Genomic DNA, 26,752 nt, shown 5'->3' with positions numbered 1-26,752 from the left:
GAAGTTAGTTACATCTAAAGTAGATGTCTGTGAAGTTAACATGCTGTTAGAAATATAAAAACATAATTAAATAATTATTTCAATAAGAATTAAAAAAAATGTATCAATAAAGGCACTTAAAAACTACCCTTAAAAACTACGCTGTCTTTAGTATCTCTTGCTTGTGAATAGAGAGCAGGTGCTAGAAGATGTAATGTGAGTTTGGACAGGATGAACTTCAGCTGTGAAACGTGCTCTGGGTCAACATCATGAGGTTTGAAAGTACACAGGGAGGGCAGTTAACTGAAAGCTCAAGTACACATATTTTGGCACACAGCTTCACTAGATCAGAGGTCAGCCTGAATTTTCTGACATATACAGACTTGTGTCTGAACTAAAAATACAACACAAAGAAACTTTCAGGCAACTTGTTAGCCCTTGCAGATAAAGCTAAAGGCAAAGACAGGGTTTCAAAAGCACAGACCATTGGGTACTAGCTGTAGATACTGGGTTCTGGCTACAGGGGACACAAAAATGGCTTTAAGCCCACATGACTTATCTGCTGATCCCACACTACAAGTTATTTGTTCATGCATGCTGTGTGTGGGAAACCATGAAGGACAAATTGCATAGCCACCTTGTTGAGGATATAAATGATTTGTATTCAGTGGAACTTCTAGAAGTGCCTGTATTCTGCAGCTGTCAGGAATCTGTACCTGAACACCATCAACCACTTGCAACCTGCTATTAGCTGCTCCACGAGGTACTTCAGGATTTTATGTAAAGGTGTCTGCAAGTCTGTTTGTTAATCCTGACTGACTCTGCTTTGGTGGATGCCCCATTTGTTTCCTCTGGGATCACCTTAGCACAGCACAAAATAGACAGAATGGACTATATTATCTTGAAATTCTTTTAGCAATTCTTTTTCGCTTAAAGAAATTATCATTGTGGAGAAAACAAACTTTACTTAAGCCAAATCTGTAGTGATGTTAATTTGTTACTGCTTCATAAATCTACAAAACCTCCGTCTAGCCTCCTGCTTGAGGAAGCATTTGGACTTTTTACAGAACCCTCAGTATCTCTGAAAGCTTTGGTCACATAACCCATGGTGATAGGTCTGAGTGTATTTCCCACATCCAGTGTGCATGTTCAACAGGGAAAATACCATAATGGGGAAAGTTTTTAAAACATGTGAGAAGGATTAGAGGGTAGGAAGAGTTTTGCTTTTCATCAGCTTTTAATTGTTTTTTAACATGTATGCCACCAGGCCCTCACATGTTGTCTGGCAGCACAATTTCATGAAACCACCCAGCTGTCCCAGTCACAGAGACACTGCTGAGCCTCACCAGTGTCTGCTGAAGGATTCCTTCCATGTGACACAGCTCTGACAGGACTGTTAAGCTTACATCTCCCCCACGTGGCAATCAAACACAAGCCAATAATTTCAAACTTCTGGCAGATTTCTCCCCCTCCATTTTCAGTACAATTTTGTTCTCAGCACTTTCTTCCCCTCTTTCACTTTGTATTTGAACTTGAGCATCACTTGGCAGCAATGAAGCTGACTAAGCTGAAGAAAATCTCAGGAGCCAAAATGCATGTAGTTTCCCATCCCTAGTTTCCCACTGTCCCTCATTCCCACCTTATGCTTGAATTTCTCACCCAGCCAGCCAATTGGCTTGGCCCACTGCATTGCCAGAGTGCCAGCCAGACCTGAGATTGCCTTGCGTCCTGCTGTGAGGAATCTGTGGGGCTTCCAGCAGCTAAATATTCTTTTTTTCTTGTTCCAGGAGCTGTCCAGACAAAATAAATTCATTTTTGCTTTGGTTCATGACTCCAGCTCTACCATATCCCCTTTCTCCTGGCCATACCTCTCATTCCTCTCTCAGAGGCTTCCTGACAGTGGGTTCTTTTGTCTGATAGTATTCTTTCAATGGTAGTGTCCTCCCTCATGGCAGCTCTCCTGCCTGGGGGAAAGGCTTTGGGCAAGCTTGGGGAAATCTACACAAAGATCTGTGAAACATTTGTCTTTGGTATCTGTGCACAGCTAGTTCAAAGAAACCTGGAGTCCAATAGTCCTATGACAATTCCTTCCTTTTTACCTTCCTTAGAAACAAGGTTCAGGCTGAATTCATTTGTGCAGCAGCTCTCTGCAACACTGAAGTAGAAAGGTAGATAGCGAAGTTAATATAGGAATATATACTGAAGTACATGGCTGTCATGGTTTGACCAGGAAGAAGTGGGAATTCTGGGAAGCTGTGGTCAAACCAATGAAGGTTTTGGGTTTCATACTGACACCTGGTGTAGCCAGTGGGGTTTGGACACACCTCCGAGAATACACAGGGGTTAAAAGCAGGGCACTGCCCTGGCACTTCCTCTTTGGACCTCGTCGGGCGAGGAGTTCAGACCTCTCTCCCTCGCCCGGCCCGCTGCTGCTGGGCGGGGGAGGGGCCAGCCATGCGGTAAGGCCTGGGGCCTGGACAGAGGGGGCTTCGGGGGGGACTCCAAGGATGGAAGGGTGGAGGAGCCCCAAGAGACATCGAGCCCTCGGGCAGCCAGCCCCCCTTCCCCCCCCAGGAGAGCAGCCAGCGAGAAGGGGGAGGAAGACTGCCCGGCCGCAGCGGCAGCGTGTGGGCAGCGTGCGTGGGAGCCGTTCCCGTGGGAGCCGCTCCGGGACCGACAGACAGAGACTGAAAACTTTTAACCCTTTCTTGCATGATTGGGGCCTTGCAGAAAATGCTAATCCTCCTCGAAGCTGAATAAGAAGGGAGATGAGAGATGAGATGAGATAAGGACTTTGGCCCGGAGATTGTGGAGATGATTGGATGGGGAGAGATGATTTGGAGTGGCCTTTTGGCTGGACTTTTTCTTGTAGCCATGGACTCAGTTGTTCCTGTGACACAGACTGCATTTAGGGGGAGGCAGTGCCTCAAAACCAGGAGGGTTCATTTGTGAGGACCCCCCGGCCCCAGGGGGTTGGAAAAATATGGGGGGGACAGTTGTCCCAAAAGCAGAGACTGTGCCTTTTTGGAGTGAGACAAGGCATCCTTGAAAGACCACCCTAAAAGCAGCTCTGATCCATGTCTCGGTGGTGAGAGCACTGAGCATGGAGGGAACATGTCACAAGCGGCAAATGGACTTTCCGGGCGGTGCCGAAGTGACAAGGAAGCATCCGAGGTTTTCAGTGTGTTTCCAGAAGCCTATGGAACAAGAAGGACTCCTTTTCCTCTTCATGAACTGCAGTTTGAGTATACTAAAGTGTCGTGCCGGGCTGGGCAGTTGGTATTTTTGAGAGAATGTATTGGATTGGGAAAGTCAGGGAGTGGGGAGGAGGAAAAGTGGTTTTGTAAGGTTTTCAATTTTTTTTTTTCTTTTCTTTATAGTCTCTCCCTATTTTCCTGTAGTTTAAGTAATAAAGTGGTCTTTATGTTTAAGTTAGAGCCTGTTTTGCTTATTCCTGGTCACATCTCACAGCAGACACCAGGGTGAGGCATTTTCATGGGGGCACTGGCTCTGTGCCAGGCTCAAACCATGACAATGGCAAATCTCTGTTTCTTGTCAATACCCTGTCAGACTGATCCAAACCCTTTGAAATAAATGGGTATTTTCCTCCTATTAAAACAGCAGTGAATCCATCAGTGCAAAGGAAAGATGCAGATCTAGTTCCCAAAACCAAAATTTGTTGTTCACTGTACTATGCTACTCAGACTCCAGCTGAAATCTGCGATTTATGGCAGATAAGATTTCAGGCACACTCTACTACCATGTAGGTTTTGGAGGTTTTTTTAATATTCATCTGCAAACCTCATCTACTGAGATTTGCTATTAATAGGCAGGAAAAAGAAACACATTCAAAAACAGAGGAAAGAGACATTCCTTAGAAACAAGTGAGGGAGGATCGCTTTTCATTGCCACTCTCCACACAACTGCAGTACCAAACTGTAGGTTCTTGGGAAGTGTGTAATTCCTCTCTCTGTCTAAAAAGCTACTTCAGAATGAAACTGTGCTTCATTTTACTCTTTCTACAGAGAACATATTTCCTCTAAGAAAAAATATTTTTAAAATATCCAGATTTGTATGCCTCTCCAAATCCATCCCTCCATGCTAAGCAGGATAACTGCACAAAGAGTAACATGGTGAAGAGAAACTGGTTAGCTCAAATTAGCTAATGAGTGTCACACACCCTGAACAGACTAAAAGTCAACCCATGTTTCCATATCATTAAACAGTTTTACTGTGGATTTCCTATCTACATTTGTAGGTACATGTGTATTACATGTGCAAACTTGCTCATCCATGAAGCTTATTGAGAGACTTTGTGGTGGGGTCAATGATCTAACAGTCTTGAGTCCCTGGATTTGATTTTCAACCTGTGAATTTAATTTTTGAATCACAATGATTTTATATGATCCTCAGTTTCTTACCCATTTAAAAGAGATTCATTTGGTTACTGAATAAATATGAGTTTACAGAATAAAAATGGGGAATAGGGATCCTCTGAGGAGAAGGCAGACAGCTCCTTTGCAGGGAAATTGCCTTACTTACAACATTTCAGATTTCATCACTGACATGAAAAGCATGTGCCAAAGCTTTTTTTGCCAGTCAAATCAAATAGTTAAATCAGCTCTACAGATGTGATCATGTCTGCTCTGCTCTGACATCTGTGTGTCTGTAAATGCTTCCCCAATCAATAGTATTCAATATGGATCAAACAATGATATTCATAAATGTTAAAAAACTATGAAAACACACAAAAAAAATCTTCTCTAGGTACCATTTAGTACCTGTGGTAAAAATAGCCTACATTAAACAAACATTACCTTTCAGCATGTAAAAGGCTGTCTTTGGTGCCTGCCAATTTGAAGATAAACACACAACACAAAACCTAGACAAATATAACAAGATAACGTGCTTAACAAGATTTGGTCAGCCTATCAAAACAAGCATAGATTCTGGTGAGTGGACATTTCTGGTATTTATCTGAGTTGCTCATTAGGAACCCAGTACTTGAATGGATCTGCTCAGCCAGGTTCAGCAGATGAGCTTATGGAAGCTGGTGGCTTGGCTGCAGGAATAGGGGCATCACTCCAGAGTGTGCAACTGCAGAACCCCACCAGGAAAACCACTGCAGCAGCAAGCTCCAGCTATCACAGGAAATGTACGGTGAAATTACTCCTTCTGTTACCAATGCACAAAGTCTTTGCCTTAAAAAAGAAAAGAACCCAAACATATCTGCAGTGCTACATAAAAGTGTAGATAAAGTTCACAAAACAAAATTTAGCTTATATATATAGCATTTTTGTGGCAAGCGAATCAAAATTATGAGTAAGCGAAGCATCCCAAGGTACCTAAAATAAAGAAGTTGAGTATAAAGGCACCTGAAAATGTAGCATTTTTAAAAATCCAGAATAAACTATTAAAGCTTTCAAAATTTACTCCCTACTGGTTTTTATCCTCTACTTTTTACAGTCTGTCCATGTAAAACTTGTCTTTCATATAGCCTGAAATCACCACAGGTAAAATGCTTCTACTATTTCCACTTGAGACTCTTATGCTTTAAAGTAATCCCCTTGGAAAGGTGGGAGAAAAGGAAGCTTCTTAACAGGGAAACGAGTGCATCTGATTTCATTGTCTTGAACAGTGATTAGACAGTAACAGGAGAAGAAAAAAACAGAAAGAAAAACTATTTAGAAGGTAGTAGATTCATGCCTTGGTCTGGAGAGGAAAAGTCATTCTTCAGTACACGGGTCATGAATATAGAAGGGAAAGCCCAAAGAAACACGCATGGAAAAATCACATGGAAAAATTAGCATGGAAAAACCACATCTAGGATCGGCTGTGCCGACTGACTCCCGCAGAGGGAATCTGCAGACAAGCAGTGCTGGCTGTCACAGATGTCCATGCCCATGTTACCACCGACACCATGGCAAAACAGTATCCAGAGTGACAAAATGAGACAGATGTGAGTCTGCAGAAAAGCCCACACAGACAAAGAAATTCAACCATTTGCTAATTTTGGGTTTTCGCTCAGCCATCATGATAATGATCTTGAACATTATTGCAATGGTTATGAAAATGCTAATTCTGTTTTACTCAGTCCATTGAACTGGAAATAGTTGCAGGAGCAGACTATTTGAGCTGCAGCACTCCATTTGTATTTCAAAACAGCAGCCACACACTGAATCTCTTTAGGTAGTATGAACCCCAGCTCCTAGCCTATGGCAACTCAACTGTGCTTTTCAAGTTTTTAAAAAGGTTTTTTTTTGTTATTCAAGTACTAACTGAAAATTTATAATTGTCATGTTTCACATATTCAGTGATATGTTATGAAATGGAATAACTACCTTTTTCTCTACCTCATCTGGCAGCTCTCCACATTTTGGCATAAATGAATAAAGAAATCAGGTTCATTAATTCAAGTTTTAAATCTCAGAGAAAAGTGACCTCCTCAGAATTACACTGATGAAGAGGGGTAAAAATGTACCTATCAGGTGGAATTAATCTAGTTCCATATTTCTGCTGGCACCATCCATGCTCTCCAGTTCCATCACCTTCTTCCTTCCCATCAGTGGGTCTGTGCAGTGCAGTGAACTCTGCTTTCCAGATTGATTCAGTTTGTAGCATACGCTGCACAGCCCATCAAAGCTAAGGCCAAAAGGTGTTCTTTCACTGACTTATGGCTTTTTCCCCTGGGTAATTTCACACATGAATACCTGAGCAGGCTGAGTGAAGGGAGTTAAAACCAAATTTCTCTCATTATCTTTTATATAGCAAACAGACATTTCCACTCTGATAAATTGATCGAGAGGCTGAGCTTCTTTCCACAATTTTCTATTTTCGCCTCCAACACAGCAAATGAAGCTCACCGTGACCAAGTGCAGAAGTCGCACTGTGGGATGCACACACTCTCCAGCCAGCAGCAGCACCAGGAGGCTGAGGGCTCTGAAAGCTAGGAATTCACACAGTGCTTTCACTTGCCTGGCTGGATGCTGCAGCCACATTATTAATAGCAACAGGAGCCAGCATCCCAGTCATAGCTCGCAGCGCTCTTTGGCACCGCCTTGGATCACACCCAGGAGGATCTGACTGACTCTGTCTTGGATCAGCACTGTGCCTTAAACTACTCCTGACTATTTTTTGTCCCAGCCTAGGAGGAAGATACCTCTTTGGGATTCAGAGCTTGATCTGCTCGTCAGCAGAAACTGAAGCAACCCTCAACAGTGCAACACTGTACTTTGTAGCCCCAAATGGCACCACACACACCAGAAGAGTTGCTGTGAGTTTTCCAGACTGCACTGGAATGGAAAAAACAAATCCACCTGAACCTTTATGTGTCCTGCCAGATCTCTCAGTTTTTAAGAAATCTCCAAAGGGACCCAAACCACTGAGGTATGGTTTAGAGTGCCTTCCCTGTTCACCAACTGCAGAAGTGGAATGCCAGAGCAGAAATGCTGGTTCTCTTGCTGAGAAGGGCACCAAGGGGCGCTGGACAGCTTCAATAATGATGATAACTTCTGGACAGCAAGTCTGTCCACTACCAGCAGGATTGCATTATCTTCACACTTAAATGACCTCCAGCTATTTCTTAGGCAAAACATGAGGATAGAGTCTTAAGTGGTAACTTCAAGTCCTATCTTGCTCTCTGAGCACATCTGGGATGAAAAGTGGAGTGTGTAGCTACTTACTCCACATCTTTGATCATCACTGAATGAAGGAGGTTTGTCTCAACACATCATTCATACCAGCAGAACCCAAAGCAAGAAATTTCTGGTTCGCCTGAACGACAGTGAAAACCTGACTCTGCCCTTGTTGCCATTTGGTGAAAACAAAGAAGCCAAAGGAAGTTTTTCCTGTCATTTCATGCATGGCAGAAAGGCCATACTTCTCAATTCCTGATGCTTGCTTGCACCCTCAATATGATCTAATTCAGATGAAATGCTGTCCATTACTATGGCTTATGCTGAATTGCAAATGTTGCATAGAAACCGTGATGACAAGGAACCAGATGACACATTTTCTGAATTTTCCAGTTGATTCTGTTCTACTGCATGCATGTTTTACTCCATGTAAAACATACTGATCTATGCTTTCTGTCATACAGCAGCACCCTCTTTTTCAGTTCTTGAATGATATTTGCTGGTGGGCACAGTTTAACTGGTAAGGCAGTGGTCAGTGGGAAACACCCAAGCTTTCTTACCTTTTAGATGCTGAGGTTATCTGCACAGGAAAAAAAAATGAGGAGGGTTTACTGGAAAACTGTCACCACAAATTCTATTAAACTTTTAGGAAACTTAATAGATTTCCTGGAATTCATTGGTGGAATGAAACAAACTTATGGAGAAAACCAATAGCATTTTGAGGAAAAATCTCTGAGCTTGACATAGGCAGCTGTAAGGCAAATACCGATTTTGCACAAAGCTGCACGATTTCATGCTTCTCAAATGGCATCCTCAGAAAAAAATAATAATAGCCTGTCATTTCTAAATACATGCCTGATAGGGCAAAATGTTTGTGTGAAATGGCTTATCTTCATTTCCTGAGTGCCAGGAGAGATGGGAACACTGCTTTCTCTTCTCTTTCCCTTTGTTGCCTCTGACATCAGATGTGGAGAAAAAAGGAGCCTGTGTTCAGTACCCCTGCGGTACCAGCAGTCTGTCTAATTAAAAAGTGCAAGGTAGAATGAGTCCTGCAATCTGTTTTAATCTTATCTATGTAGGAAAGAGATTTTTATGTGTAGTTAAAACACTTCTATTACATTTCTCTAATTTCCTGTGAGCATCGTTACTATGGCATAAAGGGGCTTAATTTCTGGTTATTTTATTTCAATTACTTGGCAAGAAATTGGTGAAGGACCTATCCTTTCAGATGTTCTTAATACAAAAAGGAGGAGCGCAACAGAAAAGCTTATAAAAACAATTTTCCCTCCCCCCATTTACCTTTCAGTATTCTTTGTTGGTTTTCTCTATCAGCTGCCAGTTGCCATGTGTCCTTTTGGGTTTGTGTGCAAGTATTTAATATAGCAGCAGCTGTCTGCTGTAATGATTCTCTATTACTGTACATGAGGCTAATTGTGCTCACTGCGTTCAAAACCACAGTTACAATAACTGATTCATCTTGGATTCTTTGTTTATATTTTTCTGCTGAATCTAACAATACATTCCTGTAGAAATTCCTTCCCAAAAGGTGTTCTTTTTTCCTGACAATGGAAATTTGGGGCACTCCTACCCTGAGACCCAAGGACTGTGCAGCTGCAGTTACTCTGAGGACGAGTGACCAGGCCAGCTGTCCAGGGAGTGTGACATGGCTGTTTCACGTCAGGGCTCTCTGCAGTGTGACACATTTGCTGCTGGCAACGAGAGGCCAAACTGCAGGAGCTCCAGGAGCTCTCAATTGAGTCAACTCTCAAAGCAGGTGCATGAGGGAATCAGAGTGGAGAGCATGTCCTAAGCTGTTGAATCCAAGCCCCCATTACTGCTTTCAATCAGATGACATGTTCCATCTGGCAAATCCTTCTCATGCAAGCATTATTAGGGATTTTTTTCACTTCCCACTAACCTATTTGAAATTATCCTGGAACCCCCCTGCTATGACAGCAAAAAAATCCCCCTAATTTCTATACATTTTCAGTTTTCACCCATATGTTCTTGTATCATTAGATCAAATAATTCTCATTTTCTCCCTGTGAATTTATAGATCAATTCATATATGTTAAGGTTCCATAGTCCCTCCCAACCCATCAAATCGATGTTACATACAATAAAGATTTTTTTAGGGATCTGCATATTCAGTACTTTCTTAGGGGCCATATGGTTAGTCTGTCAAGGCTTTGGAGCAGATAAGAGAAAAGCTGTTTGGTGCTCTCGAGCTGACAGAAAAAAACCCTATAGCTACAGCTAGAAAAGTGCTGTCCCTGAGATGGTAAGTTGTCCTGTCCTATGGCATTAGCACTTCTTCATCAATACCAGAAATACCTAGACAGACTCATTTGGAAACAGCTTTGTCATGACCGACTCAAATTCTTCCCATCTGTTGCCACAGACACTGCCTCGCACTTTGTGCTTCACAGCATTTCTCAATGTCAGCCAGTTCTGGTTGTCTGATTATTCTAATTCGTCTTCCTACTGAGGGTGCCAAGTCTATTACTACAGTCACTACACAAGGCTGGTCTTCAGACCAACTCTTTGGGACCTCCATCAGCGAGTTCCTTCGAGCATGCTGTTTCTCTCTCAGCACACTGCCTTGTCCTTTATCCTCATTAGCCAGTTCCTCACCTGGCTTCCAATCTTTACATCAATAATCCTGTTCTTTAGCTGCTAATTTTCTGTGCTGCACTGTTCAAAAGCCTTGCACATTAGATCTACCATTTCACTTTTCCCTATAAAAATCTGTTAAATGATTGGACAGACATCAGATTTAGACAGGATTATCTGTCTTGTGTGAACAAGCTCGCATTTCATCCAATTTTCCATTTATCTCCATGTTCCTAATTATATCTACTTCTGATTTTATTGTCTACTCCATGTCAAATTTGAAGCATTCAGATTATTGTGTTCTGTTTCTACTTCTGACATAGTAATTTCCATTTCTATTAAAGAGGGTACATAGTCTTCACATTTAACTTTCATCCCTATTGAATATGACAGAAGGTCCCATTTTTGTTTTGGTGCCAAGTGAAAGATTGTTCAATTTCTGCCTCCACTGTCCTTGTGCAGCAAAACTATTTCTTCTCTTAATATACAAGAACTTTTTACTGCTTGTTTCACTTTCTTCTTCATTGCCAAGCTTGGTTTATCTTTTAGTTTTATCTTGGTTTTATCTAGATTTCAGTCATTCTCTTTTTTAGCTGCACAGTATTATTTTTCTTCTGTGATTTCCTGTCTTCTGTTTATTTCAGTTTTTATTTCAGTATAACAGTTTTTAAAATAGTTTTTTGTCTAGTTGCATTTGGAGTTCTCCCTTACAAGTTTTCCTCTTATCTTTAAGATATAAAATTCATATTACTATACATTAAAGCTATTAAAAGTCTCATTCAGATCCATTATGAGCCTTTTTAACAGAGTTCCTTGCTAAATTTAACACAGGTAGGTGATGGGAATAATTCCAGAAATTTAGTCCAGCTAATAAAATTGTTTGTCAGCAGTGCTGATGTCAAGCATCCATCCCATATCATGGGTTTGAAAGCTTCCAGTTTAGTGGGAAAGGGGAGTTTAGACAAAAGATGATGATTTTGTAGATATTATAGAAGCTAATAAAATATTCCACTGCTTAGATGGAAAGCATGTAAAAGTGTTGTTTTCTAACTGATTTTTTTTTGGTGTGTGGATCCATTCTTCCATTCTGGTAGGAAAGAGCAGCTGATGTGGATGTTTTAGCCCTGTATGTCAGCAGCAATCACTGATGTGGCTGGTAGGAGGCACAACTGGAATAAGCTCTTCAATTCCAGTTGTGTACCCAAACAGATTTTATGTATGTTCCTTCCTAGCAGCTCATAGACCATGGCATAACTTGTAGGCCACACATAATTCTTCACACACTTTCTAAATATTCTACCTTATTTTCTGGTCACTTCTTGAAATAGAGTTTACTCAGTTCCATAACAAATTTATAATACATTATTGCATTTAACCCTTAGCATTTTCTTTCATAGATGATTCTGTCTACATCTCTGAGGAACTTCTAGTCTTTGTTTCCCTATGCAAAGGTGAAAATAGCATCCAATTCAAAGAATCATAATTTCAAAATCTTGTAGATTTTCAGTAGCTGAACCTTGTTTAAGCTTTTGAATGTAACTGCTACCTTGCTAATTCATTACTTTTCTTTTTTTTTGGTTTCTCTCCTGGGTTGCAAATTATTGCTGAGATATGTAACTCAACAAATTCATTGTACTCCCTTGTCTTCAAAATATACTTGTCTTGGGAAATGCTGAGTTTTTTATTTATGCTGATTTTTTCCTCCACAAGTAATTGCAAAACTTAGCCTCTTGGTCTTTACTTTCATATTCATTGAGCATTTAGAAAAAGTATATTGTCAGTAGATCCATCTCTTTAGATAGGATGGCTTCATTATGTTTTTTCTGTCTGTGCTATTTCTTGTGATAAAGAAAAATGTAGTTATTTGCTACAATATTTTTTGCTCTCTGCAGTTTGCAATCCATTTGCTGGTTCTTTGATATTATGCATCTTTATGCTGTGATCCCCCTGCTTTCCTTTTCCAACCCATATTCACCAGCACCTTTAAAATCTATATGGTTTTGTTGAAGATTTATCATTAATTCCAGTAACAGGAAGAGTTGCCCTAATACCTCTGAGCTCTCATACTGCGTGGGAATTAAAAGCTATTTAACTCCTTCAGATTCTAACTACACTTCACAATGTACTCTTGTTGTATACTTAAGAGATCTCTGAACAATTCCCTAATAATTTATTCACTAATTCCATAAATTTTACATTTTAACACTTGAGGTATGCAGGAAGGAGTGACACTAAGAGACAGAAAGACGTGGTTCAGAAGTTACCCACAATAAAAAGGGGGTGGTGGTGGTGGTGTTTGCTTTGGAGTATTCTAAGACCAAGACGTGTTCACTTAGCATTTCTGTTTTGATAATTGGGCATTTTCAACAAAATGCATTTTCCTAGAAAGCTTCAAATCAGTTCTGTTGTGTACAGTCTTTTAACATGAGACCAAATGAAAAAATCCCAAGCTAAAAGCACTGAAAGCAAGCTAAAAAACTTTACATTTAGATGAGCTAGTGTCTAGAAATATATATTTGAAATCAAAGCTTTTATCATAACTTCTGCAATATGAATGCCTCATCATTTACACCGTTCTTGATGCCTTCCAAAAAGTGAGTATCCATGTTCCACTATTCATGCTTTGCAACTAATGAATCTATTGCAAGATAGCACTGTGAAAGGAAGACATTTAAAAATGCAGTATTTTGAAAAAGCTTCCATATCCATGCTGTGTTGTTAAAAACCTGTCAGGCTGTGCAACATCTTAGTGGAAGACACTTTGTTTTCCAGCTTCTACTCTCTTCTGTCAGTTTACTTCATAGCTTTTTTATTGTATGCCATCCTGCATCATCACAAAAAGGGTGAGTTGATGGGGCCCTTTCTGTCACAGAAATCTGTGTGATCAAAGACACACTTAACTCCTTTACACCTCAAGGCAGCTCTTTAAATATAGTCACGTAACTATTTTCTAATTGACTAGAATTTGGAGGAGGAAATTCAAATAGCTAACCAATTAAATAAATAAATAAATTTAAAGATATTTGAAAATTATGCTGCTTAGCTGAAAGGAGTAGAGCTTCATGGGAGCAGAGCTGTTGAGAGGGACATCCACTGTAAGAAATTTAGTATTTTGGAAAAGAAAAGGAAACATGAACACAGGGGTTTTTTTGCACATTACCAATGACATAAATAATTAACTAGTAATATGACTTACCCTCATTATTAGCACAGGCTTAGAAGTATTCACAAGGATAAAAGCCCTGTGAGATTAAATTCCATTAAAACAGGAAGTTTATGGATCAGCACCCTGCATACTCAATTTCATCAGGAAAATATCTTTAAATATATGACTGAGAAAGTGATAGTGTAAAAAACAGCTTTTTAGCCTGCCCTGCCTGCTTCCCTAGAAATAATGATGCACCACTGACAGCACCACTGTCAAAGTTTAAAATAGGTAGGTGTTAGTTCCCTAACAAGTGCAAGCAAACAGGATCTTACTGACTTCAGCTAATACTGTCAGGGAAGTTAAAAAAAAAAAGGTGAGAACATAAACTGAAGTATTTTGTCAGGTCAGAGTTTGGGAAAAGTCTCTCCGATGTTTATGGATGGCTGCCAAATAAAGATCAAAGTAATAAACAATCCTCCCCCAAACCAAACCAATTTTATTTAACTCCTGCTGTCAAACCACAGACTTTGTATCCATCCTGCTCCAAGAAAATTCAGGACTGCCTGAAGCATATAGAGTCAAGGTCAAAAATAAGGTTTCATCTGCATAGTCATGAAACTGTGAATTTTTCTAAAGATTACTCCTTGAGTGGTAGGCTTTTCTAATTTAGGAAAATGAACTGAAGTGCACCAAAGACAGCAGAAAAACTCACACTGACTTCAATTCATGTTTGTAGCAAGGGTCAAATTTTCACTACAGTGAAGACTGTGTAAATCCCAAATTCACAGGCATTGCTTAGGATCTCCGCTGGACCAAAAAAACCAGGAACCCCCTTCCCCCAACCTTCACCCTCTCTTCTCCATCTAGAAAAATCCCTGTCTTCATGGCTTGCTTCTTGATGTAATGGGAAGATTGTCATTTGCTCTCTTCCACTGGATGGATACTGTTAGAATTAGCACTGAAAACTAATTTTTAGAAACATCACTTAGTATCAGCAAAGGAGGTCTCAACTAGCATAATTTCAGATTTCTGGTCCTGGAAGGTTTTGAGTATCATGTTCATCTGTCTATCCAAGTCCTTTGTCACAGATACTCCCTGAGATTCTAAATCAAGATACACGAATTATTACTATATCCAGAAATTCTGAATTTTTATAGCTGCATCTTGGATAAAGTCATGAATGAATTTGCCAAGGAATAATATAATTGATTGTGCTTGGCTTCCTAGGTAATGATATAATATAGTGTGATTAAACCTGCTGGTCCAGAACACAATCAGTATTCCTGCTCTAGCTGCTGGAAAATATAAAATAAACTGCTTAGATTATTTAGTGAGAACATAATTTGCTTAGAATGACTAAAGACAACATGGAGCTTGCAAAGGAAAAGGAATAAGTCTAAAAGTTCACATAACAAAAGAGCTAAGGCTGAGATCAAAATATAAAAAAGAATACTCCTACAAAAAAATGGCCCCATATTTATATAAAGTTCCAACTCTGTGCACTCAGAGAGGGGGCCCTGAATTTTTTAGCACCACTCATGTCCATGTATCCATGACAAAGAATGGCCAAGGACAGTCCTCTTTAGCATAAGACCTGTTACTTGTGCTAAAGAGGAAGGTAAAATGAGAACAGACCAGCTAGGAAGGTTTTGAACACAAAAATTGTATAACACATCTCAATATGGTGAGAATTAAAAAAAAAAAAAAATTAAAAATATGGTGGTGTATACATAAATGCTATGGCAATGGTGGATGTTCAGCTACCAAAGAAGCCAGCCATTTATCCATCCACTGGAATACTTGAAATCAATTTTTGATTACAGAAAAAAGACATCTCTTATTTGGGGGATGTGAGAACTTTTAAGAATGATGCATGACAATCTAGTAATCTTGAAAGCTACTTATTTTTTACATTTTAATATGATAAAATCTTGAAAAAATAACATCTGGAATTATACATATATCACCAGAATTGAGTCAAGTTAACAGGCTGAATTTCCAGCTTCCGTGGGCCTGGAAAGTGTTCAGTGTGCTAAGATGATGCCTGCATGTGGGGTAAGACTAGAGATGCAGCTGTTTATAAACTCACTCATGTCCCGCATGCAATGATGTTGCAAGGCTGTATTATATAAAATTGAAATGCTAATGAATCAAAACACTTCAAAGACAATCTTCTCTTCAGTTTGGTTTCAAAAACTCTAAAGCTCAGTTAAACTAATTTTCTGCATTTTCTGTGGATTTTCATAGATCTACTGCTACAGGTGCAATAAACCTGTCTGGTGATAAAAGTAGCAGCAGAGGGAAAAATCACAACATCTTGAAAACCTCATAAAACGATATTCTGCAAGGGACACTAAACCACTCAGTTGATCCTTGAGCAAAAACCCATTTGTTTCCCAGTGAAGTGGGGCTGTGCCCATTGGCCAGTGCAGAAAAAAGCAGAAGGAACTGCAGGAGATGTACAGCTGGCTAGGAACAAAACAGGTCTTTAAAAGCTAGGAAACAAGCAAGTGTACACAGTCCTAGGAGAGGAATTATTTTGGATCACTTCATACCAACTTATAAGACTTCATTATTGAGTGCAAGTCACACATTTCACAGTTCCACTTCCTCAGATAAAATGATACCTGTTAGCAAACCATAAAGAAAAGGTCATCTGACTATGAATAAAAACATGGTAACTAAAGAAGAAACCAAATAACTAAGTGGACTTTAAAATCGACATGATCTTTGCATATAGCTTTTCTCTTCAAATTTCATCTGCAACGTAAGTTTGAAGGGTGTGAAAGGAGACACGGCTTGAGAAATTGATGTTGCGTTTCAGGTAAAGGTCCCTTCAAAAAGCCCTGATAAAGGTCTTCTCCTTTTCAACACTTCAGCTGGGAAGAAGAAAGGTGAGACACATGAGTTATATGGAGTGCAGTATGAGGATAAATTACAAAAGAAATGCAGTGATGAAAAATGTCAGTGCTGGTTTGCTATCTATGGGTAACTGGCTGCCTAGAGAAACAGAGTAAAAATCATTGCACCAGGTGCTGGAGGGACCATGACCTCGAGCTGAAGGGGCTGTCTCAGGGAGGATGAAATCCAGCCAGGTGAGGTGCAGAGTAGGGCTTGCCCTGATTAGTGAAGGCTGAGAGACAATATGATTCCCCTCTACTGATGTACCAATAGAGTAAAATGCCATGGAGATGGGCATTCTTGCTGCTAATGGATACTCTTGGTAGAAATTTGAATGGACCAAAACCAGGCACAAGCAAATTTATGCTGAAAATAAGGAGGTGTGTAACTGTTGGAGAAGTAATGTTCTGAAGGTCTTCCAAGGAAAGCAGTGGAGGTATAAAACCTGGATAGGTTTAAGTAATTGCTAAGTGTTAATGAAAGCAACAGTATGATACATACAGTAACCACAGGAGGATGAGACTTTCAGTTTTCTAATAATTAGAGCAAGGGACAGTGGGGACCATCAGTTACTTCAGATGTGGAACTCAACCAATTTACCAGGACACATGTTGAGATGGATGCTTTCAGCCAGAAAACCTCCCTGTTCTGAGCCTTCTACTCTTGAGCATTTTTTCCATACAGGTCTTGGAGGGAGACCAAAATGCCATTTTGGATGGGAGCTGACATGCACTTACTGTAGAATGATGGGGGTCAGTAAAGTTGAGAATTCTGCCTTCCTGGCTCTGCTAATGTATCCATCAGACACAAGGAAGAAATTAAACCTTTAACTCACCTTTTGCCTTTCAAGTGTTTGAACTTTGGAGTTTGTGTTTGCAAAATTACCTTTTTTGTTAGCTTTGAGCAATGCTGAGCACAGAGTTGTTCACCCTTTGCTGCCTTTTGAGTCTTTCCCTCTACTGAAATTTGATTTTGCTAGTACACCACCATCACTGTTTTCAGAATAACATTCGTCTTTCATTGTGTAATTTACTAATTTTTCTTAGAAACAGTGGACTAACACCCCTAAATATATTTGTCTGTGTGTATCAAATAATATTTACAGGAGACAGTTTTCAGATAACACCTAATGTCAAACACTTGGGGTTTCAAGAATGAGGCAGAAAGAAGGAGAAATGATATCACCATGAGACAGAGCTGCAAAGCAGCAGGCAATCCCTACATTGTGTTTTCAGTCAAATTTTTGTTTCTATTCTTGCTTTTCTTGTGCCTGCTAAATTCTCAACGCCACAAAACCAAACTAAAAGACAGCAGTGACAAACAATTTGTGTTGAACTCTGAAGATATGAACTTTCACTGTCACATTCAGAGTCATGCAAGTACTATTTCTAGAACAAAATCCGATTAAAGTTGGTTAGACACTCAGAATTTTAAGGCTTTCTTTTGCCTAACACTTCTAACACAATTTAGCTATCAAGTAACCTCCCTCCCATGAATAAATGATGGTAGAAAGCAATTGCTTCCAGCACTGCAATGCTATTTTCACAGGATGGACACTGGCGGGGGATACTTGTGAATAATGAAGTGCCATTCCTCGTAACTGGAGGTCAAATGTGGTCCTGTACCACATGGTGCTTTAAATATCAGGGGACCTGGGAGGCCAGAGTTTAACTTAAACACAAAGATGCTGCACATTTTGGCATTTACAATACGAGGCAAGCCACTGGTCTGGCTATGAGAAAGGTGCAATTTATGAACAATTTAGTTATGAATTCAGAATCAGTATGAATGAAACAACCTTGTTCCCAGGCAAAAAAAAAAAAGTCTGGTGGAATTTTGGAAGAGTCCCTCCCTTCATGCTGCCACATTAGGTCTGTTCACTGCAATTGAAGGTAACCTTTGATAAGTAACATGAAATTAATGATACAGTGGCTGATAAGCAGGCACTCAAATCTTAAAACTTGTAACAAAAAGACCAAATGAGCTCTCTCAGAAAACAAATAATAAAAAAAAAATTGTTTTAGTGTAGGAAGCCTGAAGTAAAAAAATCAACTTGCACTTTAACTGTTTAGACCTAGCAAAGCTTGGAGGCTTCTTTTGTTTCCTTGTCCTTAACTGATGTTTCTTGAGGAATACTGCTGCTACCAAACACATCCCTCATTTCCACATACCTTGTAGTGGAAGAGGAATAATCCACAGAAGAGGCTGTACAGGTCAGCTGTGAGCAGGGAGAGGTTGACAGCAGTAGCACTGGTTTTCTTTATGACCACTGGCATGAAGCTGTAGAGGCCAAACATACAGGCACTAAAGCCAACGTACAGCAAGCCTGCAGGAGAGAAACAAGAGGCAAAGTGACCTTACAGCCTGCAGAAATGACTTTGCTGGGACAACCTTCTTCCAAAGGTTGTGCTTTTAGGAAAAGAAAGAATAAAGCTTTTTAAAGAAAAATTCAAATTAATAATGTACACATATATCGAGAGTGAAAACCATATCAACACTGGACATGAGGTCCTTTGGGGTCTCCATAATAGCAGAGTTGTTTCAAGTTGGTGTCTTATACTACCAGTGACTACCTCATGTCCTACTTAGATTTGGACATAATGATGCATTTGAATGTATCAAATCCAGTCTCTGCAGGAGCTGAATGTCCCCAGCACCAAGTGAGTTCATCTGAGTTGGATGGAGCACACAGTGCTTTTTGGGAATGGACCCAAAATATGAATGCAATATTATTTTCAAAGGAGTTAATGAGCAAATGGATGAATGCATGAGGACAGCACTCAAGTGTCAGAGATCCTAGACCTATTTTGCCACCAAAACTGACAAATCACTTCAGATTTCTGCACCTCTGTTCCTCTACTCCTTTTTATCTGCCTTCCTCAATAAAACTTTTGTGAGCTGAAACTCTTTCCTGCTACATGTTTACAGAGTGCCTCACACAAATTTGATTGTTAGACACTAATATAATAAAAATACATTACAGTAAAAATCTAAATTAATTAAAAAACCTAAATAACTTACTGGGAAAGAATTTATTGCTTCAGTTATTACTTGATAAATCCCAAGGCAAATTAATCAATATGAAGTTAAAAAACCAGCAAACACTTTACTCATCTGCTCTCATGCAAATGGTATTTCTTAGGCTGCTGTAAGCTGCCGAATTCCCAGCTGATATGTGCATAAGCCAAAATTTAGACTCATGCCAGCTCTTCAGAACATGTTATTGACTAAAAGTTGTAGAAAATCTGATTGCCACAGTCCTGAAAGGGACTAAAAAGGTTAAAAAAAAAAGGCATATAATGGCCATATATCTGCATGTGGATCTATTTAGTTAAAAATTCTTTAGAAAAGCTGTCTAAAGGACAGCTTTAAAAATCAGTGGTGACAGATTGAGTCTTTTGGAAGCATATGAACTGAAGTGTACATTCAACTGAAACAAACATAGCAAACACAAACTATCACTGTCCATACATATTATGTCATGATAAGGAATTTTGAATTTATATTCAGAATATGGACAATTATAGCAAAAACTGCTTTTACCCATAGGTAGCAAATTCATAAGGTGTGCATTGTATACTGGTAACAGAATTAAGTCTTAGGCAGTGCTTGAAAGCTGCTTTATTTAAACTCTGCGACTTTTCTGTAGCAGGCAAATAATTGCACCATGTGGAGTGTAGTTTTGGTCAATGGGAAATTGTTTTGCATATAGGACAACTAAGCCAGCTTTTCTTCTAGGCTTGAGAAGAACAGGTCAGGCACCAAAGCCATTCTGGATCAGAAGTCAGAATTGTCAAATACAGTCTGCAAATCACCAGCTGGTCCACCAAGTGTCTGGCTGTCTGGATTTAACACAGCTTTGCTGGTTTATGCCCTCAACTTACAGTGTAATTTTATGGTACTGCCTTGGTGTTCACATTATTTGACAGCCAGCTTCACAGGTTGCTTTTCCAAAGGGCATTTCAGTTCCAGTGGAAAATTGCTTAAACTGTAGCTGTCCTAGCAGAGGTGAATATAAAGTGGCATTTCATTTACAGCTTCAAAATATATGTAATATCCACCAGTTGGGTGGCATTTAGCGGTGACAATAAACAAATGAAATTAACATAATATGATTTCCAGATATAAATGCTTCTTAGAGGGCCAATTTTGAGACTGAAAATATGATTTAAGTCAACAGCTTGAAGCCTCAGCCTCCTCAGGTACCCATGCAGTGCAAATAGCAGCCTTGGGAATCACCTCTAGTGCTGCAGTCCCAGCAGACTCCAGAACCTCTCTGGGCAACCTGCTCTGCTGCCTGCCTGCCCACAGTGTGAGGGTGGTTTTCTTCATATCCAGTCTGAATCTGTCATTTGAGCTCTCATCCTCCTGCCATGCACCTCTGACAGAGCCATGCACCAGCTCTGTCCTTTAGATAATCTCCTTGCAGGTAACTTCTCTTCCACAGGCTGAACGAGCCCCTGTCCCTCAGCATTTCTCCATTTCTCTTTACACTTGGTGTCTTCACACAAAAAGGCAGGATCTGTCCCTAGGGACCACTCTAATACAGCCCAAGCAGGACAGAGACCAACATGACTTGAGAACTTCTTGTTCCTGAGCAACGTGGTTGAATGTTGCATGGTGCCATGACGTACAAATGTTGCCTTTGTGCTTTTACTCCAAAAGCAATGTTTAATTGGCATGACATGGAATCAGTTATGATCTTCCATACTGCCTTGGAACAAAGACCATTCAGAAATATTCAAACCCCTGGTAACAAAGGACACTTCCTTGGAGCTACAAACTGGCTTTTCTCTTACATAAAACTGATGTGAGTTTATTTGTTAGTATTTCATCTATCACTATAAAACTTGTCATGGTCCCATATGAAACCATTCTCTCAAAACTGTAAAATCATCCTCCTTTCAGTCTGGTTGTCAGCAAGTATTAATACTTAAACCTTCAAGGATACAAACAGAGCTACAGTGATTCACTGTACAGAGTGTGAAGATGATGATATGTATCAGGGCAATTTCCAAAATTAACACCAGGAGGGACACAGCCTGTTTTAAACATGATAGACATAACAGATTGGCTTTAGATCTTTATATTCAAAAATCATTTGCATCAGTTAAAAGCTAGCTCATTTCATCTTAAAAGCACAATTATGGCAGACGGCAACAGGCCACCTTGATTTATTTATTAGGTTGCCTGCTGTGACTTTATCAGCAGCATTCGGAAGGCTGATGATTTAACTCTGCTGGACTGCAGGTTTGAGTCTGTCACACTGGATAACTACCCAGGACAAGGCTGTGAACTCCCTGATACAGATTTGTCAATCACTTTTTGACAATCTTGTATCACTGCCAATGCAATGCAAAGTACACTAGGTGCAGTGGAAGCCAGGGAAGAACTACAGAACTGTCACCATTTAATCCATGCTCAACTACACCACATTTCCAATTATTGCTCTAACAAAACAAGTTCATATCTATGATGGTTTTGCTAAGATGATCTCAGCCTTGTGAAGCATAAGGACTCTTCAGAATTAGTAATCAACTTTCAGGGACATCTTGGCAGCATCACAGATGAAGTAAGACCTTATTTTAATAGCACATTTCACTGATACTGACTTTGAAGTGAAATCTCATGGAAGTATATATGACATTTACATGGACAGTAGATTAATTCACTGTGACCACTGGTATCATCAGTACCAGATTAATTATGTCCCTAAGCTCCTTGTCATGAAATATAAACAAACACTGATGCAATTATGCTAACTATCTCAGATTAAAGAAGGCCAATACACTTTAGTACACAGTTGAGTGTGTCTCTCCATGGATACTTTAAATTGATTTGTCACTTAGTTTTACAGCTCAACCATCAAATTTCCAAGATTTCTAGGTGCAATGTTTTTTGAAAAATGTGCTGTATTTATCAAGGTTTAAGATGATGAAAGGAAATTGCAAACCAAGTTTAAAGAAACCAACTGTATTCCACAATTTTTATCCCCTCCCCTCAGGGAGTCCCAACATAATCAGTTGTTTTTGCACACTTCTGAGTTGTCATTTTGATGTTCAGTCTGAAACTAGGTAAAGAGCTGCTGTCAATGGATTGCCAAAGCCTGAGTCCTCTGCAATCAACCAGCTCTGTGCTACTAGTATTCTTTCATTTCTTCTATTGTCATAAACAGTGAAGGAGTGATTATAGGGACTCCCCTAGATATCGATTTGCTTTTAAACCAAATAATTCACTGGACCAATTAGAAGGCACTCATAAACTCAGCTTCCAAACTGAAATGGGAAAATGCAATCCCCTGCTTGGCAGAACACCATAACTGCTTCATTGGGCACGATGCTCCCAAAACTTGTCTAAAAGGACACATCTGCTTTATTCCACCAAAACTATTTGGAAAGCAATTAAATCACTTCCATACAGAAATGCTCCTCCTGGAAGTGAATTTATGAGGCCATAATATGCACTGCAAGTACTTTTTTAGGTTATTTTGTTAGGCTCCATTTTCTTTCCTTGGCTTTCATTGGAAAGGTTTGGCTCTTAATGACTGCCTCATTTATTGCCCCAGTGTGGCACCGAACCTTAAAACTGGAACCACACTATTGTTTAGCTTCACGGCTGTCTGAATGGTTATCTTACAGCATTCATATGCTTAACCTAATTGTGCAAGGAAGGCATAACAAAGCAATGGAGGACAGATTGTTTGAGAGCAGTTATGAGGCTCAACCTTTGGTAGTAACCAGCGGAAAAGTCACAAACACTGGCTCCCCTGAAACTCTGTGCCCGCCTCCCCAAATGCTGGCTGTCTCCACACCTCCTTCAGCAACCATCTCCCATGAGGTAAAGTGTGTTCTTACCTATTTGCCAATCCCAGGGGACCTTCAACAGCTCTTTGTGTTCCATGATTGCACTAGAAGAGAAGGCAAAATTTGATGTAAGAGAACAGAAGTTAAATTACTTCCACTCATTGAATTCAAATGCTGGACGAAACAACACAAATAACCTTATAACAAAAAATCTCTGTAGGAACCAAATGCAATCAAGAGTTTACTAATCTACTCTGGCATTATCCCTGTGCCTGTGTATTTGAAAGATCTTCAGGGTAGTAATCAGATGTGATAGCATACAATTTCTCCTGGTTTATTTCCAGCTCTCTATATACCTGCTCTACATGCCCATTCCCCTAAACGTTCAATCCTCTTGTACTTTTCTGACTTAATATTCTGAAACCTTTTGAATGTTAATTATTAATAATATATCTATCTGAGTTATTCACACTTCAGAGTAGCTCTGCAGTGTAAAATAAACAGATATCACAGTCTGGTTTGGGAAGCATCCTGTGATTTGTTACACACTGAGAGAAACCAAATAGTCACAGCAGGGAAAGTCAGGATAATAAGCAAAGGATGGGCAAACCTGCAAAAGTCCATTCTCAGTATCTTGTAAATCTTGCACTGTACATTAACATCAAAGTCACAGATCCATAAAATTCTAAGGTGGCAACAAGTCAGCTCTTCCCAATCCAGGCAAACAGACCCTTGGAGATAAGATATCTCCCAAGCTAGGTCTTCGTGCAGGTAACTGCTTTCCCTGTCTGTGTGATTTCCAGATAAATCCAGCTGTGCAGAACTCTGCATGCTGCTCTGGACACTATTTTAAACAAGTATAAAACACGGAATTATACAGATTGAAAAACAAAGTATCTAGTAGGAAAGGTGGTATGTGGAAGACCAAATCTAATAGTAAAACTACAGGAGCTCAGCATCTTTCAGATTAATCTAGTCTAAAGAGTTGCATCCTGGAAATTTTAATTTGCTTGCTGCTGATGTGAGGCAAATCTAATACTGTGTACAGAATAATAAGACTATATTCTCTGCAAAATAACTAAATTATCGGTGTTTTTGCATGCATAAGGTATATGTCTCTTTTATCAGTAATTCCTGAAGAATATAATGAAAACAAACTGCAACATCTCTTGGTCTGGAAAAAAAATTTTCACATAACTTAAACGTAGGAACATTGCATTCATATTATTATATAGCCAATACAAAAGATGTATAAAACAATATGCTATGGCTTGTGATTCCTTATGATCTGTGAAAAAAGAGGGGTGAGAGAAACTTTGTCAGAAATGGCCATTTAGTGATGCCAGAGGCACTGAAGAATTGGAATCACAATGATTTTAAAGGTTGTGGTAGTTGGAGGAGGTCCCTGATGACTGAAAAGAGACAAATGCAACATTGAGTTTAACACAGAACAAAAAGTATAGCCTGGCCAGCCAGATTATGCTAACCTTTGGGAAGATTATGGAACAAATCCACCCAGAAGCCATTTGCAAGAAATGAAGAAGATGGGTTCCAGTGGGAAGAGCCAGTACAGTGCTCTCAAGAGCACTGCCTTCTATGATGAGGTGACTGGATCAGTAAATAAAGGACAGGAAATGAATGAGAGTATGAGTGTAACCTACTGTTACTTTAGCAAGGTTTCCAACATGATTTCCTTACAGATCTTGCAAAACTCAAGAGGTATGGACTAGATGTGTGGACTATGTACAATGTTGTCTAAAGAAAAGGGCAAGAAGAAACCTCATGAAGTTCAAGGAAAGCAAGTACTAACTCCTGCACTGGGGTGGAGTGGCACTATGAAACAGTACAGGATGGGAGCTGACTGGGTAGAAATTGTTTTCCAGCAATAAACCTTAGAGTCCTGGTGGACGTTAACCTGGACCCAAGTCAGCAATGTGTCCCTGGAGCAGAGGAAGGCAACAACATCCTGAGCTGTGTCAGTAAAGGTCTGGCCAGAAAGCTGGAGGATGTGATCTGTGAGACAGCAGCTAGAGCCCTGTATCCAATTATGGGCTGTCCAGAACAAGACAGACAACAACAAATTGAAGAGAGTACAGTGGAATTCTATCACAATGGTCAGGCAGGTTGAGGACTGGATGTAAGAGGAGATGCTGAAACAGCAGGGTTTGCTTAGCATGAAGTCTAAGCTGGGGGAAAGGAGGACACAACGATAAATTTTCCATCTTAACTATGGGTATGGGTAGTTACAGACAAGGTAGTCATGGTTTTCTTGGAGGTGAACAACAAAAGGATGAATGACAATGGACATAAATTGCAGCATGGAAAACTGATTAAATATCAAAGGAAAAAAATTGTCAAACACTGGAACAGGCTGCCCAGCATGACTGGCAGTTCTATGCTTGGAGATACCAAGAAATCAACTGAACAAGTTCCTAAGCAGCCTGGAGCTTGAACCAGAATCACCTTCAGGAGGGCATTAGAAAACAGGCCATGTTATGATTATGTGATTCCATCAGATAACCTTATCTCCATTTGCTGGGTAATTGTGACATCCCCAGCTCTCGTAAACTAATCTCTTATTCTTCCTCCCTGCTTTAATCACACTCAACATACTAAACTCTTTCCACCATGTCTGGGTAATCAGTCAACTCATTAATTCACTGTTTCCCCGGACACCATAGCTCTTCCTCCTTTGCTGCACAATGGGCATTATGTGTGTTTATTTTATGTTACAGTCTGAGACTCCCTCAGTTGAGAGGATCTAAAGGTCCTATATTGCACCAAAGTGGCCAGTAGTTTTTAAAAGAAAGAGCCTGCAAATTTAACATGAGGAATTGGCTTCTCTTTGATGCAAGTGTTATATTTAATTAGATATAATCTCTGTGAACACATAACTATGACTTCTGCTATTCATTACAGGTAAAGGTAAGAAAAAGGCACAGGTATGAACTAAGTGGGGTTGAGTATCCAGAAGGTGCCCAAAAAGCACTATCAGCAAAAAGCTGCAGAGGCTGCTGGAGAAAAACCTGTTGGAGTGAACCAAAGTTGGGCCAAAGTTTGAATAGAAAAACCTCAGGGCTTTCATCAAAGAAATAGTTTCTTATTGTTTCCTTTCAGTTGTTTCATCTTTATACAAAGATGCCTTATTCCAAAACCAGATTCTCACGAGTAGAGCTCACAGACCCCGAATTGTGACTAACTGCTTGGGTCAAGAGGGAGGAATGACACAACAATTGAATTCTGGAGTATGACACAATTACACAACAGTTGACATACACAGAGCAAGACAAGGGCACTGCTTTGATGTCCTCAGAATGTTAGTATCTACTTAATCACAAACATATAAAAGAATGCTTTAGCCAAAGATACTAGGCACATTTGTATGCTCTTCAATTCCATATTCTTTTAAAAGGGAACTTCTTGTATGGCAACTAGTTAATAGAAATAATTTTAAGACACTTGTTCAGATCCCTTATAAATATATTAAGCTCTGTAGCTAAAAAAAAAAATTAGAACCATTGAAATAGGAATTGGTGGGCTGTGGGTTTTTTGATCAGTCCCTGTTCTTAGAAGCAGAGTAGCTTAGATCTGTAGAGAAGTAACTTGTTGTGGACTAATAGCCAAAAGTCATTCTGTGTTAAAAGCACCAGAGACAGTCCTGCGCAAAATGCAGC

General features: G+C 39.8%; 1 protein-coding gene across 1 annotated transcript in view; it reads right to left on the bottom strand.

Moving 5' to 3' along the window:
* SLC35F1 (solute carrier family 35 member F1) overlaps positions 1–26,752 on the bottom strand; it is a 50,135-nt gene that overhangs the window by 4,489 nt on the left and 18,894 nt on the right. The window contains exons 4-5 of the mRNA XM_064707951.1: positions 23,130–23,182; positions 18,447–18,601 (exon numbers count right to left, since the gene is read on the bottom strand). Of these exons, the coding sequence (XP_064564021.1) occupies positions 18,447–18,601; positions 23,130–23,182 (208 nt within the window). The remainder of the gene's footprint in view (positions 1–18,446; positions 18,602–23,129; positions 23,183–26,752) is intronic.

The sequence above is a fragment of the Zonotrichia leucophrys genome, chromosome 3 (assembly GCF_028769735.1).
Source record: "Zonotrichia leucophrys gambelii isolate GWCS_2022_RI chromosome 3, RI_Zleu_2.0, whole genome shotgun sequence".
NCBI lineage: Eukaryota > Metazoa > Chordata > Aves > Passeriformes > Passerellidae > Zonotrichia > Zonotrichia leucophrys.
The sequence above is the reverse complement of the archived record's forward strand: the minus strand, read 5'-3'. Positions and strand labels throughout refer to the sequence as shown.